This window comes from Lampetra planeri, chromosome 4, assembly GCF_965212315.1.
Source record: "Lampetra planeri chromosome 4, kcLamPlan1.2.h2, whole genome shotgun sequence".
NCBI lineage: Eukaryota > Metazoa > Chordata > Hyperoartia > Petromyzontiformes > Petromyzontidae > Lampetra > Lampetra planeri.
The window spans coordinates 22,437,477-22,465,251 of NC_136110.1; the positions used below are offsets into that span (position 1 = coordinate 22,437,477).

General features: G+C 43.0%; 1 protein-coding gene across 6 annotated transcripts in view; it reads left to right on the plus strand.

Annotated features, from left to right (window-relative positions):
- Positions 1–1,794: 1,794 nt before the first annotated feature.
- LOC144717845 (protein 4.1-like) overlaps positions 1,795–27,775 on the plus strand; it is a 61,367-nt gene continuing 35,386 nt past the window's right edge. For all 6 annotated transcript variants that reach the window (XM_078593545.1, XM_078593546.1, XM_078593550.1 and 3 more), the window contains exons 1-2: positions 1,795–1,939; positions 26,953–27,102. In XM_078593545.1, the coding sequence (XP_078449671.1) occupies positions 26,968–27,102 (135 nt within the window). In that variant the 5' untranslated portion in view covers positions 1,795–1,939; positions 26,953–26,967. The remainder of the gene's footprint in view (positions 1,940–26,952; positions 27,103–27,775) is intronic.

The following is a 27,775-nucleotide window of genomic DNA, read 5'->3' on the forward strand; positions in this document are numbered from 1 at the left end:
AAATTGAAAATAATAAAAGCCAAATAACCCACGTTTCGATCGCAACACAAGCGATGTTACAATCGAAACGTCGTGGGTTTTTTGCGTTTATTCTTTTCAATTTATACTTATTTTAAATTTCAATTAAATTTTACTATTTTTATCGTGGGTTTTTTGCTTTTATTTTTTTCAATTTATTATTTTAATTGTAAATTTAAATGTTATTTTATAATTTTTGTTTTCTATCTACGTGACTTTACCAAAAGACCCAAAGAATATGAATTCCTGCAGTCACGAAAGCTTTAAGTCAAGATTCAACACTAAGAGTTTATTTTAAAGTTCACAGTGATAGATTTGAATCTTTCGTGACTGCAGGAATCCATACTCTTTGGTTCTTTCGGTAAAGTCAGGTGACTTTACCGAAATAACCAAAAAGTATTCAGTGATTAGAAAACTTTTTTTTATTCGGACAGATCTCTTCCAGCACAGCCCACATCATTATTGCCTCGTGGCTCGCCTGCCTGGTCTTACATCGCGTCTTATCTGGTCAGATAAGAAAAAAATAGTTTAGTTTTAGTTGTATATATAAGTGATTTGTTTAGTTTTCCTATACTTCGCACTCCTATCATGTTGTTGAGCTCATCGGATTCGTCAATCGTAAAACACATTCCTGCGGAGGGAGCTGGTAGGAACGTTGGGTTGCTCGGTCAATGGCCAGGGTCAACGGCGGCGTGGTGTATTCCGCAAATATGGCCGACTGTGAGGGCGGGCACAAGCCGGCGTGAGTAGGTTAAACGTTGAGTTTTATAAGGGCACCACGGGGTGACCAGCCCCTCCCCACCCAGCCCACCCTCCCCACCCAGCCCCTTTCCACCTAGCCCCACCCTCCCCACCCAGCCCCTTTCCACCTAGCCCCACCCTCCCCATCCAGCCCCTTTCCACCTAGCCCCTTTCCACCTAGCCCCACCCCCCCACCCAGCCCCTCCCCTCTCCACCTAGCCCCACCCCTTCCATTTTTTGATGCACGACGGACGGACACAATAATCCCCTGTGGGCTGGTGGTACCAGGTGGTTCCTACCAGTATAAACAAAATGTATCATTATGACGTTTTAACCGCGGCGCCTTCTGATTCGTCGATCTGTGCCCCCCCCCGCACGCGGCCTGTGATTGGCCAACTTGGGTAACGTTGCCCAGTGGCGACGCAGCGAATACTCATCCGCGTTATGAAATACAACGGTGAGGCGGTTTACGGGCCATCTGGAGAACTCCCCTCTCACAACTTGATGAATGAATGCCTCAACAAGTTCGTCAACAACAACAACATCATCGCCACCGTGACCGTCAAAGGAAAATATAATACTGTGAAAAAGGCGACGTTTCGGGTAGCGATACCTCTTGAATTGCACGTAAATACGCCGGAGACATGGTTGATAAGAGTTGGAGACTGCACTTTTACACTCCATTTTTTTTGTATCCAAATGAATTTTTTTTATTTTTGGGGGGGATTGACGCAAATATTATAATCCGCGCTTCCGTACGTAAATGACCGGAAAACTGATTTTTTTTTCCACTGAACATTCGTACTCTAGAAAAGAAGTGCGCTCTGAGGTCTGCGATCGCCATCTTGGGAAGGGGGTGTGGTGCATTGTGGCCAAGGTTGGCCAGTGCGGTGACATCCCCAACGGTCGACGCGCACCAACCCCTACCCACCCCACCCACCCAACGGCCGCGACAATTGCCCTTACTCAAGATGGTTGCCGTGGATTCTAGTGTCCGTTGAACGATGACGCGGTAGGGTTGGAGGAGGTGTGAGGGGGTGGGCTGTGATCGTTAATAAAGTGGAGCTCGGCAGCCTTCGCCGCTCAGTCCGCGCCCGGGAGAGCGCGGAGCAAGGGAGAGGAGCTGACGTTACCTTCGCCTGTCATCGTCATCAATCAATCATCATCGTCGCGCACCGAGGTCAGTTCCCTCGAACGATCGCAACAACTTTGCTAATTTCACTTTAAGCAACTGTTAGAGCGGTTTTCGTGGCGGTGGTTCGTTTGGGCTCGTAACGCCGCCGTGTGTCTGATCGTCTCCTGTGTGTGCGTCTGTGTTTTAGTCACTGAGGGGCTGGCGTGACGCGAGATGTAGCTGTGAATGTGTTGTTGACGATTTAAAAACGTCTTTTCCTTGAATAACAACGACGACGACTTTATAAACAACAACAACACGAATATGGGATAGAGCTTAGATGCTTTAATGTTGAATGGAAACCACAAAAAAACAAAGTAGCTGTTGGTTTGATTATAATGAAAGTGTTTGGCTGAATTTACCTTGTAACTGTCACGAACATTAACACTTTGTTTTTTAAAACTTTTGCTTGATCTGTATAATGTATACAAGTGACTAGTGCCTCGTCATGCTGCTGTTGGCGATTTGTAGCGTGTTCAGTGTAAGACAGCTGGCTTTGTGCCACTCTGTGGATGTATGGCTCGGCTTGTCAACGACACGGATAACCTCACTTCAGCTTATTTTGTGATTAGTTTTCTTCTACAGACTGTTTTCATAAATTGTTACATTTACCAGGCGTTCTACATGTAATACTTAAACGTTTTCAAAGCATTGATTAACTGCAAATTCTAATCTGTTTCGATATAAGTCTTGACTTAAAGGAATTCATATTCTTTGTTATTTTCTTTGAACCCATCTACGTGACCTTTATCGAAAGACCCAAGAATACGTTTCGATATACATGTCAATGATCATTGTTGATGTCATAATTTGACTAACTTGCGTTATTGTTCGGAGAGTTATTGTAGCTCAATTCTTAAGAGCAGCCACAGCATCGCGAGCCAATGGTTTGGGGGAGGGAGCCCTTCAATCCAGCAGTGGGTTGATCATGGCTGATGACAAAGATGGTTAGAGCAGCAGGCGTTGAGACCCAAAGTGCAAATTCCTTTGCAGGCTTTACTCACCTCCATCATCCTCGTCATCATACTCAGTCTAAGGGGCAATAAAATTGGCACCATATACTATATTGGGCATCAGTCATCGTTTGTCGTGTGGATGATAATAATAACGATGGTACTATTAAACTCGGGTTGCTATAGCGCAATTTGCAAATGAGCTTTGCATAAAGTTTAGTTTTAAGACGTGATTTCAAAAATCGGCTGGTGGACCGAGGAAGGGAATTTCACAATCACAGAGCCTGACTGCAAAAAGCTCTCTCGTTCATAGAACAAAGTCTGGTCTTAGGAAATAATGAGTAGACCAGGATCGGCAGGTGTAAGTTTTCACGGTGGAATATAAAACGTAAGCAGATCGGTGAGATATTTTAGGAGCCAGCTCATTCAAGGCCTTAAACGTGAGAAGAAGAATCTTGAAGTCTATTGTACACTACAGGGGGAAGCCAGTGCAGGGAGGAAACTAATTGGAGTAATAGATCTGGTTTAAAACCCGGGCAGCCCAATTTTTAATATATTCTAGTCTATTTAAATTTTTTTAGATATTCCAGCAAGCAAGGCATTGTAATAATTCAACCTTTATGAAATAAAGGCACACACCAGCCTCTCAGAATCAGGAGGGGACAGCATATGTTTAAGTCGAGCAGCTATGTTGCTTAAGTGGAAAAACGAGATTTTGGTAATCTCATGCATGTGGGCCTCAAAGGAATGAGACCAGGACCTGCCACAAGAATGTGCAATTTCCACGATTGTGAATGACCATTTTTGAAGATTCGCTTCGTGGAGCACGGTAACACATTTACAACACTTTGTTGTTATTGTACTACCCTTGTAATTGCTGAAAATGGAATAAACCGTGAGCAACGCATCTGCGCCACCCACCTCGCTGACCAGCGTGGTTACGGTGCGGTCAAATTAACACCACGACGTTGACGACTCGCTTATCCAGAATTTTTACTACGATTAAACTGTAAGGCTGTACAACAATGTTTATTTCTGTGTAAACCGATGTATGCGAATAAGCTCCACTGAGTTTTAATTCCACATCAGCAAGTACAGCCCCATGGAGACCTATTAGACATTAACAAGCGTGGCCTTATGAAGTCAGTCGTATTGAATATTAAAAGCCCAGCCTTTACTGTCACCGTCACGTGTATGTACATTGAATGAAGACAAATAAGGGCAGGTCACCTCGGCGTGCAATTGGCGCCTGCACATATTAGAGTGCAATCGGATTCAAATAAACCCAGCGTTTCCAAGAGGCAAGTCAATCGCTGTGGGGTATTCATTGCAGTCGTAAATTTGTGCTTCACAGCGCCACCCACAGCCTGGCTTGTTGCCTGGCTCCTATGTGTGGCCTTGTGTGTGCGGGAATTTGATGTGTTTATGGTAAATGTCCGGAGAGTCATTGTTTTCACGTCTGACCACGCGTGTCCCTACCCTCGTGTGTGTTGCTCTCAACATCGCTATGTCAGTGTAGTAATACTCCTCAAATTTGGAGGTGACTTTTGTTCTTGGAGTGGGAGCGGCGGCGCATGTATCCACGCACTACGCTGTGAACGTGTTAAGCACTGAGTTTAAAGTCGTTACCATGGCTAAATAACATCAGTGGCGAGTGATATCTGAATTGGTTCTGAGCCCCCCTTCCACTTTACAAACTGGGAAGTGACCACTGTGGTGAAGTATGGTCATACAACCCCACTCGGAATCTAGAGGGCCCCACCCACCAGTGGATTGACGTAGAACTGAAAATTGTATTTTCCTGGGATGTCTGCACGTCTGTTCTCCGTTCATTGTTTTCCAACAAAGATGTGTAGAGCAAATGTAACGTACTGTGCGTGACTGTATGCAGCCTTTTGGGTGTTCTCCACAGAGCATAGATGTATTGATTAGGTGAAATATAATGTTTCAAGAATACCTTGCATTTGTGGTTTTGGGTGGGATGATTTGTCAATACATTTGTTATGCTTACTTAAAGGTCTATTTAAAATATTTTTAGATATTCAGACAAAGGTTACCCTTTAAATCTTTCACCTAAATTGGCAGATTTTTTAAAAAGATAAAATCGTATTTAAAATGCCTTAGTATAATTACAAATAGACCCCGTCCATCCTAATGCTTTTTACGTGCGTTGACCTTTAAAGAATAAATTATTATTTTGGATCATTTATCACAGATGCTCATCTGTGATATGCCTTTCATAACCTTCAGTTGGTTATTGCATTTTTTTAAGAAAATCCTTTCACCAGGTGGCTTCACATAACACTTGTTACATTATGGCATGTTGCATTTTTGAAGTATAATTCTTCAATCAAATATGTCTAATCGTTTCCATACAGAAACAAGGATGGGGAAGTGCTCATCAATCTTATGACAGGGGCCAGACGTGTTAATTTAATTCCACATTTTTATTGAATTCATATGACCGGGACCAGATCTTTTTTAAGGGCCCAAACACTGTCAACTCCCAGTGCAGTCGTCAATGTCAAACTCTCGCCTGTAAAAGTGGGCATTTGTTTTTTTGATAAATGTATGAGGACTCGTAAACGTGATATCGTATGTGAGTCAGAGCAAATGTGTTGTGGGCTTAGATTGTTAGCCTCGATGGACATGGCCTTGAGGCTCTTGTCGACAAGGGAAGGGATTTCATCGGCACCGCCGCCCTCTGCAACCAACCCCGATGCAGAAAATAACTTTCTACCACACTGCACCAGTGCATGTTTATTGCCCGCTTGCTTAATTGGTTGATTCCCAGGGGTGAATGAGTGGAAATTGGTCCCTACTTAGTGTTTCTGCCAGTTGTATGTCTTCCCACTCATGGTGTCGTCTTGTGCTTTATGGTTTTTTGTGCCATTATATTTTTAAGTCGGCATAATGAGGGTGTGTGCCTGTTTGTGTGTGTGTGTGAGAGGAGTGGTGTAGTAGCTATTGCACTGTGCTACGAATCTGATCTCCTGTGTTCAATTCCCAGCCAAGGCTAATATTAATGAAGAGTGGTAACTACGACTGGGCCTCCTCTAGGTTTACTTGGCTTTTAATAAGTAGGGTGAGGATACATTGGCACTGGGGAAATGAAGGTGGTCATGAGTGATGCTGACCACAGTGAACGAATGATTATGCCGATTAGATGCACTCATGTCTGATATGGCTATTGTTCACAATTGCATCCAATAAAAAAAACCACTCTCCCTTGTGCGCTTTGTCTGACTTGATAGATACTTGCAAACAGGACTTGCTTTAACAGCCTGTGTGGCTCTATGGAGAGTCGTTGTCTTTCCTCGTACATGTCAAAGGGTTGGAATAGTAGGGAGCGCACTGCATTATAAACCTGACAACTTGGGTTCAATTCAAAACCACACTAATTATAATGGCTTTGAACCTGACCAGGGCCTCCCCTAAATTAGCTGCACCTACATCAGAATCTGACATGGTGCTTTTATCATCAGCACTAGAGAGACAGTCATGCGTAGCGCTGGTTCCACCAGACCGTCATATTCTGTGCCCTCCTTTGAGGTGCTTGCGCACGGCACTTATCTCCATATTTAATATGGATGAATGTGCGCTGTTTTGAGAAGACTCATTTCATGTCAGAAGTGCCACTATGTAAAAATTGGCAGTGCAATTTGGTTATTTCGCAAAATGCCTTTGGTGTGAGCTTATGTAAAAAGGATGTTCATAATTGATAATTAGTATTATTACCGAAATACTATTCGGCTAACATTGTTTTCTACCCAACAGTCAATTTCCTTCCCGTCTCATTTAGCCTCAGCTTCACACCACACTTTGGTTGGGCACAGTGCATGAGTCTTATGCCTGTGTGTTTCCACACTTATAAAATCGATTTGCCTGGGAGGGAGGAGGATGTGCTGTGTCTGTGTATATGTGCACGCATGCGTGTACGTTGCTGGCACGTGAGTGTCTTCATCACGTGCTTTACCGTGTGTCAAACTATAAACACCCATCAATCCACTGGTGTTTCAGGCTTTGGAAAACTGAGACGGGACTCACTAATACCTCAGAAAATTACATTTCATTTGTGCCAATTTCATATTGTGGATAATGCATACGAAAAAATGGTGCTGCTTTATTGTTTAAACATGAATTCGCATAGAAGTAAACTTGGGAAATATTGGATATTAAAGGCATGTCGACTTATTGCTCGTTCGTTTCTCAATCCGCTTGTCCTGGTGAGGGTCGCGGCTGATGTTTTCTATTAGGCTTTAGCGTACAGTAAAACAAATTTCATCCCGTGTAAAAAAAAAATGCCACCAACTTAAAGAGCACTCCACTAATGACTAAGGGTGCTTGAGGTTCAATGTCAGGGGCAGCAATTGAGCACTGCATTGCTGAACAAAAACACGGCACAGTACAGGAGCAGCTCTTGGCCTTGTATAACATCGCACGGTTCAGCACCACAATTATTCGCACAGCAAGGTGCAGAGTCAAGACGCCCTGGCGCAAACACCCACTCGAGGCACATGGGTCTGGTTTTGTGTATCTAATATAATCTTCGGCCTTAATCGGTCCATCTCTCGCTGTTCTACAATGTCACAATCACCCAAGTACCTGCACACGAGCCGATTTCATCGCTTCACTTTGTCAGTGGACGACCTTTGAGTCGTGTTATATTCTTTGGTAACACTCTGTCACTTGTTCTTGCCCATTGGCGGTCATCCCTTTTAGCTGCTTGTAGTGCCCTATATTAAAGTGGAGATAAGAGAAGTCCAAATGGCGAATTTAGTTACGAGATTTAAATGACGTTATTCGAGCAGACAACCCCCAGCTCGACATACATCTGTCCTAAACAAATTCAAAACAGGAAGTTCTCATTTACTATGAAGCCTCACTGAGTGTGGTGAAGGTTCTGCATTGGGATGTTTGGCAATTTACATGTATGAGTGTTTGGCCCATGTGGAAGAAACCAGAGTATACCTGGAAAAAACCCATGCATGCTATGGGAAAGAGAAAAAAACACTTTAATCGCGCTCCAGAAAATATATTTGAGAATCCGTTGCAGTCTCCTGACTACCTTGCAGCTCAAGCCTACCGCAGGTGCTATTCTTAGGCACTCTCTCATCCGAATACTAACCAGTGCCCCAATTCAGATACCAATGGTAAACCTGCTTGGCTTCCAAGATATGATTAGATTGAGCACATCACGGGTAATTTGTTTGATTTGGCCATCTCATTTTAAGGATTCTTGGGGCTAGTGCTGATACGTTCAATTAATTCCGGACATTCTATTTGGCTTGCTTTCAAACATCTTGTGAAAGCTGCTAAAGTGTCTTGTGTGATCTCTATAGCTTTGACAAACAACACAGCTGGGTTCTCATTGCTGGGCGATTCATAATGTCAACATGCATCACATGAATTATGTTGGGCTGGTCACTCCTGTAATCCAGCGGATTTTGAGGAGAGGTTGTTTAACCATGAAAAGATAATCACTTGCATGAGACTACTGCTTGTAGGGCTCTAAGGCCTGTAGGACAAGAGCAAATAGGATGCTGACCTGCCTTTGCCCATTTATGTTATGTAATTGTCCAAAACATTTCTAAACAGGATCCTCCTGAAAAAACACAATGATGTCAAGTCTAGGCATTGTTGGCTAAAAGATCCATTGCAACAAAAAGTAACCACTTTTCATTAGCTTTGCCTTACGACGGACCACGAGAGAATGATAAAGCTTTTGGCAATGGCCCTCCTTGCGAGCTAAAATATGGAGTAACGATTGACTGAGTTATTATAGTTGTTACATGAAAACACTGGGCTGTGCAGTTCCCATTGCCGTTTTTCACACCACCATCACCAGGGAAGTCATTTGTTTATTTGTTTAAGTGACTGGTATTATTCTAAATTCATCTTGTGGATTTCTTGTTTTTCAAAAGCTTGCATCGCATTATTCTCCGCCGTGTCACTCACGTCCTACACTGGGGACAAGCTGCGTAATGTCCTCGTATCATAATCACGCATCTATCGCGATGTGGAAGACGGGGGAGTCGCGGCGGTGTAATCACATTGTTATCGCACCTGACCTATACACGCTACGCTTCACGAGCGAATTTGTAGGCACATATATATAACGTCCGCTCGGTAAGCACCATAAGAGTAATTTGTTTTCCAGGAAAGCCTCAATGAGTCTCGGTACTCTCTTTTTCTGGAGAATCCTGAATTTGAGATAGTTGACCAATACTGTTGACGAATGTTTTTCTTGAGAAAATCTGAAAATCCAGAGAAAAACCAATGCATACAAAGGGGTGACATTCAAAACTGCCATCTCCTGGGTTACACTTCGCAGCCCGACCCTGGCGACGCCTTAGCAAGCCCTTTGGTCACCCGTTCAAGTATCAACCAGGCTCAGCCATACTTAGCGAGTGATGTCTGATGATAATGAGCACATTTTTGGGAATTTATCTTTTTTAATGCCTAACTCATAGCGTCGTCATATTAATAATTCGTGCATTCATAATGCTTTTTTTATCATTGGGTTGTGCATGTTGAGCAAAGATGATGGAATCGGGTAGAGCTCATGTTCCTCATTAGTTAAGCCAAGCAAGGCTGAAATTAAGTTTTGCCTGCTACTGTCTGGCTGTTTTTAGTTTGTGTATTTTAAGTTTTGCACAAAAATCTAGAATAAGGCATTTATGCAAAGCCATTGAGTAAAGCTTTAGAAAAAAATGCACGCAGCCATTTGCTATTAAATAAACGTATGAGTTATCCTCACAACCATTGCATTACTGTAGAGCCTTTCATATTTTAGTTGTGATGAATTAATGTGTTAAGCAGCTGAGTTATGGAAGCGAGCTAGAAAAAAGCACTTCATGCTTTTGTCCCAGTAGAATGAAAACATCACAAGATGTACTGTATGGATTATTAATGCTTTGTGATCATATCGTATACAATGTTTGGTATTGTCAATAATACAACTGTGCATTGTGGAAAGCTTAAACCTCAGCGTGGAAGGTGGATCCCTGCTGAATGTTGTGAAAGTTGTGGGAGTCTGAATTATACATGCTAGTGTGGCTTCCAGTTTCATTCCAGTGGTGTTCGTAAAATTTCATTTATGCAGACTTTATTCTCTGCGAGTGGCATTGCCCACGCAGCCAATCTGTTCCACATTGAGGAAACGTTTCCATGAAACTTGTCCATGTGCACGTGTTCTCCACTATAGCGCTCTAGGAAAATTCCCTTCCTGCGTGAGCTAAATGTAGCCAACAATTTTCCCATTGGCAGATGACAAAGTAAGTAAAATAGGTCACGTGTACACCATTGAATCAAGAAATGTCTGAAATATCAGGACAACATTACTTTGAAAAAAGCGATGATTGTATGCTATGAGCAACTATAATAATGGTGGACAAGCTGATTGGCAGCCCTAAACTGCATCTGCACAAACCATGGTAGATGTGTATACGAGATGCATAAATGGAAAATTAAAAACTCTACGGTGTGCGACCGTGGTGACCCAGAACACACCATGGAATGTATAACAACTCAATGCCCTATTCACAAATATGATGGAGGCATCAAAGTGATGGACTCCAGGACTCTTGATGCTATTATCTGGCTCATTTACTTTAGTGTAACATTATAGTTGTTGCTTCACATTGACGTCAGAAGAAGAAGATGATGGTAGTGATTTGTGTCTGATATAGCATCTTATGCGCCGAGGCATCTGGATGAATTCCTGCAGTAACGAAAGCTTTAAGTCAAGATCAAATCTCATCTTTATAATGTTGAAAGGGCACCTGCAATGGCAGCTGTCCCCTTTGGGCAGAAGGTACCTTAGCACCTGGCCTGCAAACATTAGTCTCCTAGTTGGGGGGCATTGATTGGTACGTATAATACCAATTGAGGACTGTTTAAAAAATATTGTTATATATCTGATGTCAACAGCTATTCTTGCTGCAGACAATTGGTCATCTTACATTTGGAAACGGTAAGCAAAAATATAATTATCTGTTAGCATGTTAATCATGATCTTCAACACCATCCTGTGTCTGGCTTGGCCCCTGAAGTCTAAAACAATGCTCACAATTCATACAGGAGTGCCCAATTGTAGCCTCAAATTTACAAGTTGTGGGGTCCTGGTAGCACATCCTGGCATGTCACTCTCATGCGGGACTCCCCATTTCTCTTAACTTTTAGGACCCGATGGGTGGCAGCATCTTCAACTACTGCCAACAATTTCAAACAAACATATATAATTCTAAGAGCAGTGTATATAATTGATTGTTCATTGATCTATTAAAATCGATCATTATGCTCGTGCTATAATTGTTTTTTTGTGAATCAAATATTTACGATTGATGCCAATTCTCTATGGAGTCGTTCTGCACATTTGCGGTGTAAACAAATGCTACGCACTGGATGAGACTGAACAAATGCGATTTAATTATTTAATTGATTTTCCTGGAGAAACGTCTCAATTTGGCTTGAGCGAGTCCCTTTATTTTGCCCCATGCCCTAGCTGCTCCCGTTTAGTCTGAATGAGAATCTGCGGTGTCGCTGTCACTACGATGCTTTCAGAAACCTATACCGCTTCTCCTTGCCTCCTATCCGGGGACACCCATGTGTAAGCAAGATAAATTGCATCTGGTTACAGCTTTCCTTGGTGGAGCTTTCACAAATACTGTACCTGGGTTGACTCTGAAGCCCTTTCGAGCTGGATTTTCCCTAATAGTTGGTGATTACAGCAATGCTGTACGGTAGCTTTCAAAATCTGTTTTTCTGTTTTGGATGGGGGCGACACTTTAATGGCAAATAAGAGGGAACAGATTTGAGTGAGTGTAGTGGAGTGTCTCTTAAGTGCTTTGTTCACAGCATCACACTTGTGCAACTTGTGAAACGAGGAGCACATTCTGTGAGCCTGCTTGCCTTTGGATGCTAAATAAAATATAGGAACGTCCCTTCCCGGTCTAAGTGCTTTCTGACAAATAATAATGATGTTAATAATTCTTTATTCACCTGGGAATGCTTCGCTATGAATTTAAAAACCTCTTTTCACGAGGGGCTTACGTCAGATGTTGGGTCCGTGAATTAAAAATAATGTGGAGGAAAGCAGTCGCCCCGAGAAAACTGCCACTTACGAGGAAATAACTCAATCTCCTATTATATTGGTTATAACAACTACTTGCCATGCTGCCTCCTACACAACCCCAATCGATGTTTAAACGTCCCGTGAGGTAGCATTAAATGCTGTTTACGTCGATTCTCATAGCATCCCTGTTCCGCATACCGTACCGTTATGCCAGCGCCATGCTGTGAGATAGAATCGACCCAGTAGGTATTGCACCGTATTGCCCTAAATGAGGTTGAACCAACATTCAGACACTGCACCGTCATGGCCATTAAGCGCCCTGCCGACCCTTTGCATGCACGCATGCGTAACCGTTCCCCTGTGCAAAATTAAGCAGTCATGCTGCTAATCAATGAACCATCACGAATCTTGAGGCCGACAGGAAAAATGGCGCAGTCAACCGCTTGCACTCCATGACGGTTATGTAACCTATCGTGCTGCTGTTAGACCCATCCCGGCAGATGGTACTAGAGCATGCTGCTCTCTCCTATCTGCCGCCACTCTGCATTTTTGGAGACATCCCTTGAGTCCCTTTTCACCTTCGTCTGTGGCAATGTCTTATCAGTGAGCAGATTCGCATTGTGATACGTTTACACGCATTGCGATGCTTGTGTTTTAAAATCTCCCCCCCCCCTCCCCGATTACTGATCCCAGCCCCTTTTGTATTATCTCTCTCGCTGCCTTAAAACTGTTATGCTGTATGGAACATTAAGTTTACACAGCCTCCGAGACCTAATAATCGGCCCACTCAAGTTAGCGTTTTAAAAATGAAGTGGCTACCGTCTTCGCTAAATGGCTTTTTTGTCAGCGGAAGCACTACGCTTGGCGGTGGTGTGCGGAGGAAAAATCTCGTTCAATTGTGGACAAGATTGGCTATTTGTCTCCATGAGCCATTTATCAACAGATGGTGATATTTATCATGCATTTTAAACTTTCAGACTCGATGGGATTTCAAAATGCTGTGCATTCTAATGTGAATTTTAGGGGGAGTAGGTAAAGGAATCAAATGAGGAACAGGCAGGGAAGCAGGTGGTGGAATTCTACATAGATCAGCAATAGATTGTAAATAAAATCCCGACTCTTTTTTGCAAATACTCTGTAATAAACGCCACAGGCCCTGATTGCAAGCAATTTACATATTGTGTATATGTTATCTGGAAAAAACAGCAGTTATAAATGTTTGGCAGCATGCAGTAGATCTTAATCCAGCAGAACAAAATGTGTCCATTGCATGTTTCTTTACCCTATACTATTCCTTGCAGTGGTTTGTTAATTCAGCTCATTTGTATTTTATGAATCTTACCTGATTACGCAGATGCTTGCAAGCCTGATTAGCACTTTGTGTAAAGTATGGGTAGATTGAAGTATCGTTTCAACGGTTAATAGTGACTCTTCAACTCTTAATTCAAGCATACTATCATGCGCGTAAGAGTGAATACACTTCGGCACGTAAGAGTGAATACACCTCGACGCGTACATGTACGCAACAGATTTACGCTACCAATATGCTACCGTTCACCGCAATGTTGAAAAATGAAAAATAATATTGGAAGCCTGAATCGCGAGAATTCATTGTTCCAGCTCGGGCATCAATGTCACACCCAGACACGTGGCTCGTCGTCGTCACGGTGTGTAGTCTATGCTGGAAGTCCGCAGGGTTCAGATGCCAGTGTGGCGTAACTTGTCTTTGGTTTCCCTGTGTTACAATTTTTGACGTTTTTTTTGCAGAAGTCCTATAAATAAGTTTATATATAGTATGGGGGGGGGGGGGGACAAAACAATTGGTGACTGAATTCATTGCACAAATCTATTTCCACTTAGCTCTTATCAATGAGCATTGATCTGATAACCTATTTCTGAATTAAAAAAAAAATTTCAATTGGGATTGATTACTGTCTTGAGCTTTTTAACTCGAAGGCGAGACAATTGAAGCGTGACAAGGCCTGGTTCTTCGCTCGGCATTAAAACAAAGTAAATTTGTGCAATTCCTGAACAACCAATTTTCTTCCAAAGTATTTTTGAAGAGTGTCAAGCGCCATCAGTAAAACACCCAGGGCTTATAAACGTTGCCCTCTGATCTTTTGAGCGTCTTGTTTTTTTTTCAAGTTAACTGCTCCGAAAACATTTTTGTAATGCGAACGGATGATGAAGAGTGTAGAGCAATTGTTGCTGCACTCGTATAGATTTTTTCCCTCTTCCACTGCTTGACACACGTATGATGTATTATTTTGACGAATTCCAGTTGCACTACACAGCTGTGCATGTGAGGAAGAGACCCAATGCAGCAAGTTCCATTCGCTTTAAATGACCAAAACGTGTGGTGGATAAAAGCCGGCGTGAATCAACTTTGTTTCTGTGCTACATTTGCGCGCCGTGTGTATTCATCAAAAGTCGTCCTCTTCATGTCTGTCTCCGTGCTGAACAGTGTGCACATCATCGTGTCTCACATCTCCATTATGCCTGTCACATGGAGAGAGTCCATAGCAGGTGGCGGAGGTGAGGTGAGCAGGTGGCGGTGTCACTACCTATACACACCATTACATTTTTTTTAATACTAAAAATTATCGGGAAGCAGCGGGCCACGCCAGATGTGTGTGCCTGTTGTGTGGGTAGCTTTTAACTGGACGATTGCTGTAATCCGGTGCTGTCATTAACTCGTGCCACATTGTCATTAATGTTTGAGGTGGAGAATGGGACGTTTGATAATTGTTTTTTTACCCTTCTATCTGGCAACAAAACTGACACCTTTTTTACAAGGAGTCATGTTTGCATAGACCACAATACCTGCAGTCATAATGCAAACAAAAAACATAACTGATAATGTGCACTGTCCTTGAAGTTAATTGGTCCACACCCGAGACCGCTTTCCTTAGAGCCTAGTCTCACATCGGTTGGACCAGATGACGCCAAAAGGCGCCAGATAGAAGGGTAAAAAAAAACAATTATCAGATTTTTTTACTGGCAAATGAGGTTCCAATGGTGTAAGGGGACATTTGTTTAACATTTTGTATAAAGATTGTACTCAGTATTAACCCTCTGATGTTCAGGGGGTCAGGGGTTATAAACTCTGACCCATCCAACCTTGTTCTGTATTTGAGATGATTATATTTGTGATAAGGTATGCTCTTCCCCGCTTCCAAAAATTGCACTCTCCTAAAATATTCGCCATGCAAAGTATATCTGCGTTGACAGCACATTCGTGATATGTGCGTTGTTCCGTACTGCGAGTGCTTTGTGGGGCACCCATCTTGGTATTGAGCATGCTGTTTATTGATCCCAGTGACCCACCCAGGTTCGATTCCTGGTCAGTACACAACTATATGTTTCTAGATTTGAAGTTTTCGTGACTGCAAGGGTCCATACTCTTTGGTTTTTTCGGTAAAGTCACGTAGGTGAAAAAATGAAAATAAATGTTGCTGTGACGGTTCCACCTGAAGACGGAAGCTTGTGTAGCCTCCGAAACGTCGTGATTTAATTTATTTTCCTTTTTTTACCTACGTGACTTTACCGAAAAAACCAAAGAGTATACACAACTGTATGGTATGAGTTATGTGAAACTAGGTTGACTCAACCTAAAATTGGTACCTGAAGCAGTGGGTGTCGGGGGGGTGTTACTGGTCCCACTATTGAAAATGTACCATTCCAGGTTTAATAGGCAATTGCCAACAGGTTTTGCTCCAAAGCTTTGTATGGCTTTATTGTATATTTGTTATATGCTAACAGTAATATAATGATGAGGTGCATCAGCAAAATGTTTGGTTAAGAAGTGGACCTGGAAAAACATATCCACCACTTTTATCCCGTTCGTTATTATTCATTGACATCCTTGAAAAAAAAAAGATTGTCTGCTTTATCCTTTCCCAGTTGGTTAGCATCAGTGCTCACCATAGCGTCATCACAGTATTGCAAATGAGCAACGCACGTTGTGAACGAAGAGTTTTAAAAATGCTTCCATCTCTACTGTACGCGGTCACGCGGCACTGATTGAACGACCTACAGGCTGTAAGTAACCACGGCCGTGCCGTGGGGTCACGGCGCTCTTAATGGCCTTGTCATCAGAAGCGTGGCTTTTTGTTTCAAGGGTTCCATTTATCGCAGCTCGGAGGGGGGGCGGGGTGGGGGCAATCTGTTGTGGGTCCAACCGACCCCAGCCGGCGCTAAAAATTGCAGCAAGGGGGCACCCGGATCGCCGCACGTCAGGAGGTGAAATAAAATGCTGGCAGTGTGGACCGTAAAGTAGACCAACGAGCGAAGCGAAGCTTGGGTGAGCATCGCCCATTGCGTGTTGTGCAGCCATAAAATTTGGGCGCGTGGGTGTTGGTGTGCATCACGCTACCATGGAAACTGTAGTTCAAGGGGTTAACGAAAGGTGATTTAGCGATTTTTTTTTTTACGGTAAATATGGTTCTACGAAAAAACATACTTTTAAACTTGTGCCAAGTTTAGCAACGTTTGGCCACGTACGGTGCGAAAGAAGTTCAACATACAAATGCAAATTGTGATGTTAAAATGTCACAATCATGTTACCCATTTTATGTTCTGTAACTCCCCAGCATTGTGTAAAATTGCCAAAAAATATCGTGAGTTCGTGGAAAAATTCCCGCAAGTCAAACGTTATTTTATTAAGAAGCTGCATTTCTGGTTCCTTATTTTGAACCAGTGGGGAACGGTGCCTGAGCGGTTAGTGCACTGCGCTATGAAACCGATGACCTGATTTAGATTCCTTTCCATAAGAGTATGTGGAGGTGAAGACCTCCATCAGTGGATTGATAAAAAGCTGTGATCTATTAATGATGAGTATCTTAAATATATTTTGTCGGCTAGTTTGACAGGTCTTCTAACAAGGCAGCTTGCATGGCAGATTTAATGACAATTGGCTAGGTGCCAATGCCAATCAGACCATGCACATGATTGTACATGACAACTGCGTAGAGTCTGAGTGTTCTCACTTCATGTTGTGTGGGTTTTTTGCCCCCAGAGTCTCCATCTTTTTCATGCCCTACATACATAAATTAGAAAAATAGTTCAAGAATGTAATGGTCAAACATTACCAAGAAGGGTCCTCCTGAAAATGAACTGAGGGTTCAGCAAGGCTATAATGAGTCAATATTTTGAATGTTAACTATTTCATTGTTCTCTCTCTCACATTCGGCAGATGTCTTTGCCTATCCTATTCCTTCATTTGGCTGCTGGGTCCATATGAGCATTACTCAGTGGGTGCCATCCTTGAAACTACCGAGGTAAATCGAGGGAAAGAAAAGGCACATTATACATTGTTAATACTATAAATTGGGGGGGGGGGGGGGGGTAAGGGCTGGCGTTGCTATGGCTCGGATATCACTTGATGTTAGTGTTGCTAGGGTTAAATAAATGTGGCATTTCTTTGAGGTCATCCATAATAGATGGGGCCCAGCCAGATGTGTGGTGCGTTTTGTACCCAGCATGTGCCCATATGCAGCTTTCAGCCAATTAATGTATTGCACTGCCCGTTTCGTTCCTAACAGCGCCGTGTGTTGTGTTATGTTCAATATTGTTTTTTTTATCTTCTATTGAATGATGATTGAATGTCATCAGCAATAATCTGCCCACTGCTGGATGAATGCCTCCAAAAGCTGTTGCATTCTCATGGTTCCGTGAAACAGCAGTCCACCGATGTCCTGCACACGAGCTCATGTTCACTGCTCCATCTCCACAGTGGACATGTTATCAAGCGCGTTCTCTCCTTTGGCCAAGCTTCAGATTTTGATTTAAAGCTTTCGTGACTGCAGGGATTCATCTTCTTGGTTCTTTCGGTAAAGTCACGTAGAAGGGAAATAATAAAATAATAATAAAACATAATAAAATACAATTCTCACGACGTTTCGGCCACAACGCAAGCAGCCGTCCTCAGGTGAAGAAACAGGGCTGTCGGAAAGACGCTGTCTTCTTCACCTGAGGACGGCTGCTTGCGTTGTGGCTGAAACGTCGTGATAATTATATTTAATTATGTTTTATTTTTATTATTTTATTATTTCCCTTCTACGTGACTTTACCCAAAGAACCAAGAAGATCAAGCTTCAGATGTCACTTGCCACTGATGTTGTTTGTAGCAAGAATAACACTGGTCAACAAAAGAAAAAACTTTTTTTCTGGCCTGGACTTTTGCAGCTGTTTTAGACTAATTTCAGGGTGCTGATTCCAAATCTAATCTCAGATTTGCTCGATCACATCTCATTTTTATACTATCGGCATACCCCATTTTCATTGATTTTACCCGAAATTAACTCTGTCACTTATGATTGCAAGTTGTTGCGAGTCACCGACTGCTTTAGTGTTAAAATATGGTGCTGTATTTTTAGGATAGTGTGTTTATAATATCATTTTATGTAGATATCCACATTTATCTTATATTTTTCTTCTGCAGTTTTTATTGAAAATGCAATATTTTATATCTCAAAAACCTAATGTGATAGACAAAAACTGATGCCAGATTTGGAATCAGCACCCCAAAATTACATTACAACCGTTGGAATACCTTATGCCATAAAAAGTGTGTTGACCAGTGTTATACAATATACAAGTGTGCAAATCACTACACCGCCACACACACAGGCATACCTCCTACACTGCTGCACAGATATGCACTGTACTGCCATACACACACACTCTTGCATCTTAAGCCACAGACTAGTATCACTACAATGTCATCTCCGTTGAGGGGACATTGTTTAACCTGAAAATTGGATAGGCCGGGAAGTCTGTGTGCTAAGCAAAGTGACACCAGAAGCCATACATCACCGTAATAACACTCTGGCCCTGGCGAGACTTGCTTGTGTGGTGGAGATTGGCTTGGGTAATCTTCATAACGGCATTGTTTTTCAGTGGAATTCTAGATAATATAGAAGCCGCGATGGAAAATTGTTCATCGGCAATTTGTTTTACCGTGCATATGGGGAGAAACAAAATACGGTGTGTGTAATGTGTGTGTGTGCTTGCACGTGTAAGTTTATATTTCTAAAATTTACAGTCGGTATGCTTAGGAAATAAGTCCTCCAGGATATGACCCTCTCCTGCCCTGAATTACAGCGGCGAGGTGGCAGAGATTGCGGCTCTGCTTTTGAGTTAATCTTTACCATCGATTTCCGCTGCAGGCTCCTCTGTGCCTCCGTGCCAGTGTGCAGAATGCGGGATAAGCATCTGATGCAGTCGTACGCTGTGGTCAAAACGTTAGCGTAGCGGTAGCCTGCTCATACCCATACACACCCGCGCACAGTACATGCACAGGTCATGTGGCCACGTGACCTTTTGGTTCATGAATGTTTTTTCCACCCATGCAGTTTTTCAAGTTTAATAGTTGAAGCCTCACTGATGCCCCATAAAGGTTTTAGGGCATTATGACTTAATGGAAAATAGGGCCTTAAGGTGACACTGCAATTGGCCAAAGTGTTAGGTTCCTTCCTTGTCTTGTTCAGTTAAGGAAGCCTTTCTGCTGAGTAAGACAGCTTTTCTCTCTCACTCGCTGCATCTTAATTGTTTGCATTAAATGTAAATGTTTGAAGTGTGGGGAGTTGTGACACAGCCCCACCGGGTTTGCGATTTTCACGTATGTGCGACCCACCAACCGGTGTCTCCAAAACGCTGTGTTACTACCACACCACCGTTGGTGATAACGGCCTCTTGAACCTCAAAATGCGTATCATCAGCAGTTCGCTCGCTGGCATCAGGAATGTGCACATGTTGTGATGATGTGCACACGGCAGTGCTTTACAGCGTGGCTATTAAGGCATTTCCGGGGGAGGTAAAGTCTGCTATGAGATTTTGGCTGTGTGGTCATGAAAACGGAGGCATTGTTGCACTCGTGACGGTAATGCTTACTGGGCAAACCTTAGCTCTTGCTCAAAGCATACTTGTGCTTACATTGCACACACTTTATCTCCCCTGCTCAGAATTGTCAGCAATATTGCAATTCCGTGTGTAGAATTGAGCTCGTCCTTCTGTGCACTGCACTTTAAAATCCAATGAAATGTTGTTAAGTTTTAGTCGGTGTCAGTGTTACAGTAAATCTGTAGTTGATGTTTCCCTGAGTTTTGTAGCTAAACAAAGGTAATTTGTAATGTTAAGTCATTGTCATAATCCGCATTGGTCTCCTTGTCTACGCGTTTTCTGGGCGAGTTGCCAGACATCTCATCTCGCTTTCCTATCTCCCCATCTTTTCTCTGCCTATGTCACTGTCCAGTCCTCTCCTGCCAACATTTTTGCAGCTCTTGTTTGTCCCCTGCCTGTTGGTGTTCTTCCTCCCATCCCCCAATTCAATTGGCCACCTTGGGTCCTGCCTCTTTCATGGTGGCGAAATGAAAAACGACCTCGCCTGGTATGGAGGAGGTCGTGGATTCGATTCAGATCATGGACGCCTGCTGTATATTTGGAGTTTGCATGTTCTCCCCCTGGTCATGTGGATTTCCCTCCAGTTTTTTCCCTCCACATACATTTAGAAACCATGCGTTTAATGTATTTGGCTGCTATACATTTTCAGATGATAAGCAACTTCGTTGAGCTATCATTTTGGCCATGTTGCTTCTGAAAAATAGTGTTCTAGCTTAGTAGACCATACCTGGAAAAGAATAGTTTAGTTCATCGTTTTTATCTCTGAGTAGTTCTTCCAAGTCCATGTTTTTTTTCATTATTCACCCTGTTTTGTGTAAATGTTGTCCCTTCCAAGAAATGCTTAATGCAGATATGAAAAAATGTCCATGTACATGGTACAGACCTTTGTCAGGCCACTGATGGATTAGGGCCTCCCCACACCATGCACGCTGTGGGAGTTATTTGACCATGCTTGGTAATGTTGGTGGTCAGTGAGGGTTGATAAATGGTTGGGCCCAGAACTGTTTCGTATATTTCTAAGTATTGATTTCAGCCATTCCTGGCAGGAAAACTCGAGTTTCTGAGTAGTTAGCATCCTACACACTGTGCGCGCTCATGCCGATACTTATGGCCATACATGTGTAGGGGTTATTACGGGAGAAACGGCGGACGAGAAACACAGGGGTGTCTGCACTCACACACACGGGTGGTCACACCGACGTCCGCATCCGTTATCCCCCACGCCCCCGGCCCTCTGAGGGGATCCCTATAAAAGGCGGGGAGCCAGAGAGCTCGAGGCCAGTTCGACACGAAGCTGACCAGTGAAGATCGAAGACTCGGAGATTAGGCCCTGTGACTCCCCTGTCTCGCTGCCCTTGTCAGGGCCGAGCTGGGTAAGCCAGCGGCGCGGACCAAGAACTCCCGGACCTCTGCCCTTGTCAGGGCGAGGCCGGCTTAGCTGGTGCCGAGATCTGTGCTTGCCAGGGCCAGATCAGTCAGCCTCCCGTAGCCCACTAGAGGAGGACTGGGGAACAGGACAGAGGGCTTAGTACTAGGGTGGGTTTCCCATAGTACGGGTGAAGGGGCCGATACCCCTTCAACGATTGTGCCTGTCACTGAGTTAATAAACAGAGTGTGCCTCAACTCCGACTTCGTCTCCTCGAACTTACTACACATGTAACCACTCATTAACTACAGTGTCAACAGCTTGATATCCCTATGGAGAGACTCGTCCCCACCAAGGATTGCGGAATTTTCAACCCCAATGTGGATGAGCATCGAAACAAAAACGCTTATTTGAGCAGGGGCAAAATGTACACTCTTGACAGTTTGAGCTGTCGTGTATAAATACGAGGTAAAGTGATAGGTTAAGGCAATATCACATATCCATTCCATTTTAAATAGCAGCTGGGTTTTGCCTGCCGAAGGCAATGCTAAACAATGTACAAAACTGTACTCGTTCCTCACGTGATGCTTTACGGCATTGTCACAAACCTGCCAAGCTCGTTGTTTGCATTTATTTAGAGAAGTGGTGTCACCGTTGAGTAAGACACGAGGTTTGTAATGTGTTAACTGGTAAACCGATAGTGATTTTCAGAGTCGATCACTGGTTTCAAAATTAATTGGCCGGTAATTGTTTCCAGTGGAATGTTCGTTATGAATGCACTGAGTGCGCATGCACGAACGTACAAATTTACCTGGCGCATGCAATTTTCACTCAACAGGTAAAGGTGCAGCGCTGTAATTGCTTGCTCAGGCCACTGTTGACAGAAGGACCTGCACTCGAGGGAGCTCTAGAGTATATTTTATCCACTCTTCCTTGTTGAACACATGTGCTGGAGACTTGAACAAACCCATGCTTGACCCTATCACATGCGAGCTCCCGATCAAATTACTTTTAAATTGTTTGGTGGACGGATGCGATGTGGGAGGTGGTGGCGATTTTAAGAAACTTTCCCAATTATTTTCCACTGCCGCACCGGGAGATATAATCAGACCGGCAACTTTTTTCTGCATTGTAGTTCATTGTGCTCACCATCGCACCACTGCAGCTCCTATCATCCCTGCGTTGAAAAGGTGAACATGTTTTGTTTATTCAATATTCATTCAATGTGTGTGGCAAACCGATAATAGTTTTTTTTTACCGATTTTGCATGTGTTTACCGGTCATGTAAAAAAATAGATTTTAACAATCTTAATAGATGGGAGGGTCCCACTCGTTACAGATGCGAACCCAGCCGCTGCTGCTTATTGGCTGTATTTTGGCGATGCTTGAGAAAGAGGGCACAGGGCAACTCAGTGGGAATTGACATTTGCAAATATCCCATTAGATTGGATTGAGTGGCTTTAATTGCCCCACACGTGCATACATTTTTCGCCAATGTGCTCTGGTCGGTGTGAGTTTCAGCACAGTATCATAGCCACTGGAACAGTAAGCAGAGCCCTGCTTAAAAATTGACCGACTCGCAAATCTTCCTCCAAGCTCGGAAAGAATTTGCTATAAAGGTATTTCCAGAATTAATGCAGAGTCTGTGGTTAATGCATTACTGTGATTAAAATTACAGCTGCGTGGTAGTAATAACAGGTCGTCTCTAATTTATGGGGGGACTGCTTATCATGGAAAGAAATATTCACTTTGCATAAGGAGTGCACTTAATACAATTTTACTGCTGCTGGCTTAATGTATGTTATTAAACAGGACTTTTTATATCCCAGTGTGTTTAAATGCATACAAAGTTACACTGATAAATCGGTGCTTCCATATTAGTGTAAAAAGGCGTAATGATTTTAACAACTCTTCAAACTCGCACAGGTCACATCCCGCATTGATGTTCATTGTTGTTTGTTGCGTGGGCTCACGTGTATTTGTTACTTGTAAAAAAAAACATTTTATTGGTTCGTTTGGTAAAGTCACGTAGAAGGGAAATAATAAAAGAATAAAATAATCTTTAATTTTTATTATTTTATTTTGTCCCTTCTACGTGACTTTTTATTTTTATTTTTATTATTTTATTAGTTCCCTTCTACGTGACTTTACCGAAAGAACCAAGAAGATGAATCCCTGCAGTCGCGAAAGCTTTAAATCGAAAAAAAAACATTCTTTACGTACCAATCCCCCGTAGGGTATTGGAATTAAAAACTTAATTCTGTACGTTGCCTCTTTCGTGCTATTGTTGTGTTATGCTTTTGGCTTGCATGGGACAAGTCCGTTATCCCCGCTTGATGATGTGTGTGCACGTGTATATAATGATACAGTATTTATTGTGCGAGCGGCAGTGTAGTGGTTAGCGCGCTGCGCTACGAACCCGGGGACCCGAGCTCGATTCCTGCTCATGGCCAACACTGGTGACGATTATCTGAACCTGTCCTGGGCCTCCCCTAGGTCGACTCGGCTTCAAAAGAGTACCTGGTGCGGTGTGTAAACCTTGCCACTGGGGAGACAAAGGCGGCTGAGCGTGGTGCTGGCCATCCACCCACTCCCGCTTGTGTGCTGTGCCTGCCTTCATAGGTTCTCGCTAACAGCACTTTCTCCTACAGTCTGTGAAGGCTATACGGGGGTCTTGGTCTTTGTGTGTGTGTGTGGGCGGTGAAGATGCTGGAGGAGAATTGAATGAGTGATGGGCAAAGATGTGTCCTTGATGTACAGTACAGCAATACGTCTGGCGCATTGATTGCAGGTTTTACGCGTTCCAAAAAAGACATTTCCCGTCAAAGAAGACGTATCGAAATTTGTTTCACCTTGAACACTTAAATAAACTCGCATTTATTAAATTATGTGTTGGGGGGGGGTACAGTAATGTGCACGCTGCGAAAATGAACCTCTAGACGTTGTCCATTGCTGGCAACGGCTCGCGTCCGTGGCGAGTGATGTCTCAACCTGTGCTGGACCCCACACACTTTAACCCATTCAGACCAGCGCTGCGGTGAAGTATAGTCAAAAAAACTTGCGACTAAAATAAAGTCCTTATTATTTTCATATATGAAATGTTTGGCTATGTATGTATGTTGCACTTCTTCTTTCGCACGTACTTAGCCAATCGTGCTAATCGGAGGTATGCTGGAGCATTTAGATTGCGATTTGTTTGATTTTTTTAATCAGGTAAAAATGGAAGCGTTGGGAAATTTAGCTGTGCGTGTTTTTTATGAGACGGAAATAATTTCAACAATAGTTTTTTTTCTTGGCTCCCTTCAATAAAATTCCGTAAAACGATGCGAAGAAGGAAGACGCTTGCCAATTGCCGTTACGCACACCGCAGAGGCTGCGAAATATCAGCAAAAGCCCACGGCTTGGCTGAAAGTGTAAATAAAATGTAGTTTAGAGCCACTTTTGACCGCATGAATTCCTGTTATTGCAGACTTTCAAAGTGGCTATTGTTATTAACATGGACATTTGATTAACAGAATACAACCAAAATACCCCCCCCGCCCCTTTCTCTTGGCGGTCACGGGTGAAACCATCTGCCAAAACGGGACATGTGATTGGCGCTTTTTTCTGGCCATTAGTTTGAATCAATGCACCGACTACAAGTTGGGTATTCATATCACTTACATGTCAGAATTAATGTTAAGTGCACACTGCATATTGATTCGTGCACTTTAAATATTTATACAACCATAAATCCATGGCACTTACAGAACATTTTTTTTTTAAATATCCTAGTCCAGTTTACGTTTGATAACAGCACAAGGATACACAGTGGCGCACAGCTCACCCTCGATGTGAAATGTTTAGTGTTGCGGTTTGCTTTGTAATAGCTAAACCTCCGAGATGATATAGCATTTGTGTGACCAAAATGGCCCCATAATGCAAAGTCACATACTCATCTGTAAGACATTAAAAGATATATGTTTAGCCTTTGCATTTGCACAACAAAGATGAGTTAAATGTTAAATAAAAAATATGTTGCTCATTGACGACAAAAATCGATCATGACGACGTTCTATGGCTTTAACCCATCAAGGTTATGAGTAGCATTGATGAAAATTATAACCACGTGTGAAATCATTCATTATTCAACTACCAAGAACCCCATTTAGACTAAAATTTTAATCAATAGCGACCGGGGGTTGCATAAGCAGGGTTATTAAGAGTGCAAGTTAAATTCATCTCTTGTTTTAAATCCGGTAAGCGCATAAAAACAATCAGCTAATCGCTTGCAAAAAAGTATTGACAAAGCATAACACGAGTACTAATCAAATGAGGTAGATGCAACGATTGGAAGCATTCAGATTTTCTAAGCAAAGTATCCAGTTCAGGGGGAGGTGGAGGAGACGTTTTGGTCTCTCGCCAAGTCGCACTCGGTTCATTTTTTAATTTAGATGCCACAATGGTCAGGGTTCGAACAAATGGCTCTGCGTATCGTGCCAGGCAATTCCTGCAGGAATCGTATTCCAAGTGGATGATTTCACCAGGAATCGCGTAGTCTTAAGATCGTTTGGTGTTTCGGACGTTAAAATCTTGCATTCACTTCAGTGGCATACTAACATGGGTAGCATCCCATCTAGTGGCGATCCTGGGAATCGCCACTAGAACTTTGTTGATTTGAATTAAATGGGAAATTACGTGGATGGTTTTCTTGGTGATGAAAATAGGGTGAATTCTGCATCATCATTGAAATGAATGGCATACTTTTTACAGTCAAAAAAAATTATCCAATAGAATCCTATTAATTTGAATGGAAAGTCTGACATCCATCAGTCTTACTTTAACCCCCATTGATTAGTATGGCACTTCCCTGATATACATTCACTGAAAGTTGCTTCTGGCTAAAAACAAACTTCAAGAGGGGGTGGCCAAGTAATGTTATTCGTGTGTCAAAGCTGCTCAAGAAAGTAAGCTGAAGTGATTCCATCCTGTTGTACATGCATAAGCAGTATTCCACAGTGTTACAGCAATGACATGTATAGGTTAATGACTTCAACATTTAAGCATATTTAATCAAGTCCTTTTTACAATGAAAATGAAGAGCTTACAAGTGATGTCATAACATCTACCCCTCTTACTTAAGGAACAAAACAGGAGGATTTCTCCACAAATCTGGCTGTCGCCTGATGAAGCAAAATTTTGTGGCTTTGCTCCCCAACACACCGGTGTGCTGTACTTGTAAAAACACTGGGCATGTTCTGTTTACGTGACAAACCTTGCTAATTGGCTGTGTAGGGTGGTGGCGGGTTTAACGACACATTTATATTATCACTCGATCTAACCCAAAAAAAACCTGTCTTATGGAAGGTTAATTTTGTTTGTGATGTCAGGAATCTCATGCAACAAAAAAATAGTTTACTAACCTCAACCAAGTGGCACTGTCCAGTGTGGTGAAAAAAAATTAGAAGTGGGCTTCGATAGAGAAGTCAACGGAGGAGGGTCATCCTTATGGACAAGACTCGGGACAGAATGGCCACCAAATGAAGAACACACCGCAGAGGATGACCACCAGTGGCATCGAAGGACAGTGAGGCATCCGCGGTCACATTTACGATCAAGTCTGCTTCCCGTACCAATGATCCAAGCTTGTGTCTTTCCCGACGATGCTCGTCTCTTCGAAAATGTGCCTGCTTTGAGAGGGCTCTCGCTGACGGTGTTGCCCTCGCTTACACGTGTGCCGCAGGGGCCTTTATCAGGCATGGATAGCGGGGTTGGGGCCGGCGCCAGCACGGGCGAGGAAGCCGCTTTCGACAAGAAGGCGCCCGAGATGGCAGACGGCGCAGCGCCCAGCCCGGCACACTCCAACGCCACCGGAAACGGCAAGGAGGAGAAGGTGGGTGTTTCACGCTGTCTTGCACCTTTTTTTAAAGAACGTCTTAAATATTGCCGTTTGTTGCCCACCACTTGGCATTTTGAGGCTTTGCTCAGAAAGAAGTTCAAACAACAAAGCGCTCTTTTTGTGTGTGTGTTGGCGCACCAAGGCTGTATCCCGAGCTATCTGTCTGACATGCGTTTTAAGCTTCATTAATGATTAAACCTACTTTGAAAGGGCTTCCAGGACAAACCGTGTTACCATTAGTGATAGTGACATATCTTACAGTGACATATAAACCATTACGCAAGACGTGCAACAGTGGCTTCACTAGAGCATGCCTTAAATGCACTTTCAACTATTTTTCTTATTAATGAAGCTTCAAGCTCATGTCAAGACAACCCAGGACGTAGCGAGTATAGGCACCGCTAGGTACAAGCTGTTTTTTTGGGGCTGTATCTTACGTTAAATAATGTAATGTACCTAATAAGGTAAGACAAACGTCGGTGTCTCCATTCTTGCAATCGCAGCATGGTCATCATTTCTCTTGGTTGCCCCAAGTTAATAGCGGACACTCCACAAATTTACGTGGAGGACCGAGTCTACTTCTACTTTCGTATGGCAGTTTTGGGGATTGCAACAGATTACAAATTGACGTCGAGATTTGATATCCATTCGACTGCTTCAGGAGTAG